This window comes from the organism of the source record quoted next, unplaced genomic scaffold (genome assembly GCF_019419815.1).
Source record: "Pyrus x bretschneideri cultivar Hongxiangsu unplaced genomic scaffold, Pyrus_bretschneideri_v1 Contig59, whole genome shotgun sequence".
NCBI lineage: Eukaryota > Viridiplantae > Streptophyta > Magnoliopsida > Rosales > Rosaceae > Pyrus > Pyrus x bretschneideri.
In genome coordinates, this window is record NW_025999797.1 from 992,465 (window position 1) to 999,000 (window position 6,536).

Here is a 6,536-nt window from a genome sequence, read left to right on the forward strand (position 1 = left end):
TCCTCTTATGAATTTTTTTTTTTAAATTATTATTATTATTATTAAGGGAAGGGGAGGATTTGAAACTACTACAATAATGTAGGGAGGGGAGTTTCAAATGCGAGATGCATTGATAGAAATCCAACATCTTAAACCATCAAGATATTGGACCATATGCAAACTAATCTCTCACTTTTTCCTCTTACGGCATGTTTACTAAATGTTAGAATTATACCTATTCATTGACGAATGTATTCTCAACTTTTGCATAGTCAAGTGGAGCTTCACATCTTGTACCCACATAAAGTGCTTTGTCAAAAGCTTCCTAATTCAAGAAATCGAACTTTTGATCATTTGACAATTTGTTGGAAGGAACAAGATTGTGGTTGGTGCTATTGGAAATAAAACCTCCATAAGCATCAAAGTTAGAACATTCGGGGTTCTAAGATATGGTTTGGTTTAGTTTGCATGAAAAACTTTGGGTTTTCCCTAGGTGTATTGTTTTATGAAAACTTCAAGTTTCAAATGCACTAAATACGAAACTACAGGTTCGAGCTTAGATGAACTTCTAGTTCATAAAAGGGTAGTTGCAATAATACAAAATACAATATACATCTAAGTGTAGTGAATTTGATATTGATTTAGGAACCCAAGTGTGAATAGCTTCGGAGCTATGAAAGGATATTAACGATTCACATAAAAGACATAATACTGCATCATTAGTTCCAAAAAGTGGAATGCAAGCCATTTTGGATTTTTGTCAAATTAATGGACTATTGATCACTTAAATTAATTTTATAGATTGGGACCATACAGGATCGATCGTGAAAACAAATTAATGATATTTGGGTTATATTCACTTTAGATGACTTAAGGTTAAATGATTAAGAAAATATAGCCTAATTAGGCTTGAGCCAATGACAGCCCATAATTTGGTGCGGCTACTAAGCTATGAAGCCGAAAATTAATATTAAGCCGAGAAAATGTTTCAGCCCAGCAAGTATGTATTGCATGGTAAACAAGGCTCTGTAGCAAAAACTTCACGCTGTTGGGCTCGGGCGGGCTGCTGCAGGCTTGTTGCAGTGTCATGGGCCGAGACAAACAAGCCCAATGTGCGTTTACAGGCTGCAGCAGAGCACGGGCCGAGGGGAACAGCCAGCAGCAAGTTTCAAGCTTGGTTAGATAAAGGGCCCAACGAGTGGATCAGTTGAACAGGCCTGTCCAGCAGAGAAGGGAGGCCCAAAATGGGCTGGTCTTGCACGCAGCAAGTTAGAGGGTTGATGTTTGGGTCCAGACGCCAATGGCGTTGTTTTGTGCATGAGACAGAGCTTTCGACTGGGGATGGGCAACAGTTATGACGGGCGGGTAACCGCGGTTATTTACCCATAACAGTTTATATTTATACCTGTATAAACGGTTATACTCATACCTATAACCGTTTATAAAAGGTTAACCATACTCATAACCATGTACCCACTTAACCATAACTGTTTACCTATTTAACCACAACCATTTACCTACTTACCCATTTTTGAACCCGTTTATCCTTTTTTTACCCATTTACCCCTTTTTCACCCATTTACATGTTTTTTTTAACAACTTGAAAATTACAAAAATAAATTTTGTCATAATTTTCATTTTTATACAATTAAACATCGTTATAGGTACATTTTAGCATGCATTTCTTTATTTTAATCATTTAAGTCCTCATACAATTCCAATAATTGAAATAATAGTTTACAAACGATATTTTTCTATTACACCCAGCAAACATCGGGAACGGCAGTGTAGGGCTCCAAATAATCGGGTCGGGTACTTTCCGGAACTTTCCTATTCGACCTTCCTCTCTCACTATCCCCCTCTCTCCTTCGCTATAAAAACGAACGCTCACTGCACTGCCCTCTTTCATTTTTCTCTTTGCAAACTCCATAATTTTAAATAAAACAAACGTTAAAATTTCCAATTTAAAAAAAATAATAATGTACATAATTCCCACACAAAAAATATTAAATCAATTTCCAATTGTTAATCCCTTCTCTCTCTACAACTTTTTCTCTCTTTGTATTTGATATGGAGGCGACCATGGACGAGCAGCAGAACTTAGGGCAAGGCCAATGGGAGGAAGGCAGCGAGGAGAGATAGATGAGAGGTGGAGACGAGAGAGAGGGCAGCGATGGAGAAGAGATGAGAGGGGGATGAGGGGTTTGAGACTCTGAGTCTGGCAGAGAGATTGAAAATTTAGAGTTTTACATATATTAAATTAAATGGGTAAATGAATATCTGTTATAATCGCGGGTAATACCCATAATCGATGGATACCCGTTATAACCACGCATAATACACATAACCGCCCATTTAAATTTCACAGATAAACGGTTATACCCAAAACCGTTTGTTCGTTTAAACGGTTACCCATAATCGTAATCGTAAACTTTAAATCGGTGGGTAACCGCGGTTACCCAAACCCATGGGTATTTTGCCTATCTTTACTTTCAACTCGACATAGACTCAGATGCGGCGTGGCAGTGTGACTTCAGGCCACGGCTCAACCACGATTCCCCTTTTTTGTTTTTCTCATTTTCCTGAGTTTTTAGAACCCTAATTTGTGCTTCTATTTTCTTTTGGTTTCTTTGACTCACATAATTCCACATAACAATTTCATAAAAATATAACACATATTGCAAAATCAAATATATGAAATATTAATTGCGTGTGCATTAACATACTTATATATATATATATATATATATTGAAATGGGAATTGTTATAAGTACTCCAAAAATCTCATTTGACACTCCTTACAAGTGTATTTTTCTTTCTAATTATAAAAAGTTTAGAGTGCCAAATGAGATTTTTTGAGTGCTAATAACAATTCCCTATTAGAATATGCAATATATATATATATATATATATAATAGTAAAACTATGAAATAATAGTATGGGGTTCATGCATCATTTGGAATGTCTTCATACAACTAAGGGTTTATAAAATATCTAGTATGTGTATTGGAAGAACCTAATTGGTTGAAAACGAAATAAAACCTTTGAATTTATAGGAGATCCTTATTGAAAATTGGGAATTTCGGTTCCGATGTGTTGTATCACGTTCAGTATAGGAAAAACCAAGTATAATCAATATAAGCATACTAATATAATAAATAAAAAGTTAATCATAATAACAATGATTGAAATGCAATACTTCCCTGAATAAAGATGAACAAGCTTTTTTTAGCGTAGTGTCAAGAGCGTGCTGATAATATGTTATAAGTCTATTTAATTGAAGAACTATAGAGAGATTGAAAGAGAGGGTGCGGCGAGAAGTAGAAAGAATTGAGTGAATTCTGATGTGTGATTTCTCATCTCATTATGTCTTTATTTAAGTAAGGTAAGTATTCCCCTTTAAGTATTACAATACAATTAGAAAACTATCTAAAAGAGACTCATTTTTACCTCTCACACTTCTCACAATTTTCAACTGTCAGATAAAATGAATTGAAAAAGATCAATTGATAAAAATTAACAAAGATGTGTAGAAAGTAAAAATAGGTGTATAAATAATACTACTTATGGTAGAATATGGTAAAGATTTGTATCCACTTTGTTATATTTTTAATTATGCTAATAGCTTGCCCTTGTCGCAACTCAAGTTTTGAAAAAGCTTGAGCGAGATTTAAGGTAGAACAAATTATGTTGTCAGTTGCATGGTGAGGTTTATGGGACCCATTACAGGATAAGATGCCGCTTATGACTCACATGTTGTAGGACCCACATTTATAGACAATATTTTGACCCATGACGACAATCATGCAGTAAGTTTCTAAAGAGAAGCAAACCGAACCTTACACGTTTTACAATAACTTTTATCTACCAAAACATTTCTCTCTCTCTGACAAAGTGAAAGTCTTTTATTTTTTTAGAAATAAGACTAATATTAAATTATTGTTTAGCAGTTATATTAACACTTGTACTTTGACTTATAAATTATAGATAAAAAACCATATATCTTTGATAATATTCTTTAGCTAGATTAATATTAAATTATTGTTTAGCAGTTATTACTTAAGTGTTGTTTAACATGAACTTTTTTATTGGTGAAATACCACATAATTTGCAAATATGATCTAAAAAGTTGATTTACCTGTTATTACTATTTGGTTGTGATATAATTTTTCTGATTGTCTAACAGGAGAAAATTCTTCATGTATTTTCTCTTTTTAGTTGCTAAGGTTTTGAAAGACCAAAATGAAGGCCGGAAAAGCTTCAACTTGATGGGGTCCAAGAGAGGTTGTACAATTCGTTTTTGTTACTTGCTTGCACACAATATACAAATATAATAAAGAAAATTTTATTTTATTTAAACATAAACGTAACCTTAAAAAAGGTTAAGCTTTATTAAGAAAGAAAACAAGAGACAAAGACAAGTCGATCGATAGATATCTTGATTTCCTAATTAACTAGCATAATAGCATATACCAAGTCCTCATAGAATTCGTTCGCTAAAATCTCCTCCACACCAGCACTAGTGAGCTCTCTAGATCTCTCCACTAGCGCCACCCAGTCAGTCCTGATCAACACAATAACCATCACAACAAAGCAAACCATTTGGGCTGCTAGAAGGCCCAACCATAGGCCCAACAAGCCTAAATGCATCACAAATGCCATTAAAAATGCCATAGGTAACCCAACAACATAGAAAGCACCAAAGTTGATCATCACACCCAACATCGGCCTCGCACTACCTTTCAACACACCACAAACGGTGGTTTGAGGGCAGTTCCCAAGCTCACACAACCCTACCACAGGCAACACAGAAGCAGTCAGTGATATAACCGCTCGATCGGCCGTGAAGATTTCCCCCCAAACATTATGCATTGTGAGCAAGAAAGTGGATATTATAAGCCCTGTGAGAATGGAAAAATACAATGCAATAAACGATGATTGCTTAGCATGTTTTGGATAGTTGGCGCCTATCTCATTCCCCACCCGAGTCGAAACAGCTTGACTTAATGCATAGGGGAATTGGTAGACCAGCGCGGTGGCCTGAATTATAATTCCCATGGTAGACATAGCTTCAGCTGCATTACCGAGAAGCCCTGATAGGATAATCATAATCTCATACCACCACCACTCTAAGCACACAGAAACACAACTTGGGACTGCTTGACATATAATTTGGCTCCAGCCATTGAAGCAACATCGGATGGACCACCATTGCCATGTGTTTGTGCTGATATTTGAAACACACAAGTATAGAATAAGAGTTATGAGACAGCTCATGTCGGTTAAGGTTTCAGCAACGGCAACACCCTGAATGCCTAAGCCAAAATGCCATGCAAGGATATAGCTGGCAGGGGTGTGAATCACAAGGGCCACTGCAGCACTAAGCATTAAAGGGAATGTGATGCTTTGGGTTCTAAGGTGGATTCTGAGGGGATTTATGATAGATTGGAAAAATAAAGTTGGGATAGAGAAGGTGAGGTAGGTTGTGGCCGTGGATGAGATTGTTGGGTTTTGGCCCGAAAAGATAAGTAACGGCTCACAATTGAACCACAAGATGGAAATGGGGATGGAGGTGAGGATGAGGATGGTGATAGTGCGTTGGAGGATGTGAGACATGAGAGGCCATTGTTGGGCTCCAAATGCCTGTGATGAGATCCCTTCCATGCCTGAAGCGAGGCCGGCAATAACCGAGTAACCACTAATGTTGGCCACACTAATGGCTAGGCTCCCTCCTGCTAATTCCCCTTTTCCCGATTTTCCCAAAAAGAACATTGAAATCGCTGATTTTGCATACACCATGAGGCCAGTCAAAATCATTGGCAGAGCTATGTTGTATAACTGCTTGATCTCTTCAAGAACCTATTCAAATCAATTGAACAAAAAATAATGAATATAATTCAGATGCACCAAAAAAAAAAAAAAAACACATACATGCAAATATGGTATGAAAAAAAACAAAAGCGTTCATAAAACTTACCATTGAAGAAATGGTCGATGGCCGATGCTGAGAATCTTGTCCATCTTCTTCATCGTCATTGATGGGGTGGTCGAATAGCTTGGACAAAAGCAGAAAATATATATGTGAGGTAGCTTCACCAATCTTGTTATACCTCATCTCAAATTGGCTAAACAAGATTGTGTAGATCTCAATAACTAAATTGATGAAATGGAGCGGGACTCAAACTAAGGAGAGAAAGATGGTTAATTTTCCTAGCACTCAGAAATCTTTATACAGTTATCTCACTACAATGGCAATAACAAATAGATTGGACAAACATATAGGCATGGCTTTTCATTGTAAGTGATCAGTTTTGTCTTTGTCTTGAAGAGTTAGTTAGGGTTTGCTAGTGAGGGATTGACGAGTGTGAGGAAGATAAGAAAAGGGGAAGAGGTGGCCATGCGAGTGGTTTGTCATTTTATATGAGGGTTTTGTCTTTGGATTTCTCACAAGGCTGAAAGCCAATCTTGCTTTACATCAGATTTGACACTTTAACGTTGGTGACAAACTGGCAGTCTCTCCGAATGCCAAAAATTCATGAACCCACATAACTCTGAGA

The 6,536-nt window shown here is 36.6% G+C and overlaps 1 protein-coding gene across 1 annotated transcript; it reads right to left on the reverse strand.

Annotated features, from left to right (window-relative positions):
• Window positions 1-4,425: 4,425 nt before the first annotated feature.
• Window positions 4,426-6,169, reverse strand: LOC103964486 (protein DETOXIFICATION 49-like). Its single transcript, XM_009377425.2, has 2 exons — window positions 5,957-6,169; window positions 4,426-5,838 (listed from the first exon to the last, which is right to left on the reverse strand). Exons 1-2 carry the CDS (start codon window positions 6,092-6,094, stop codon window positions 4,426-4,428), a joined length of 1,551 nt encoding a protein of 516 aa, XP_009375700.2. The 5' UTR covers window positions 6,095-6,169.
• Window positions 6,170-6,536: the final 367 nt, after the last annotated feature.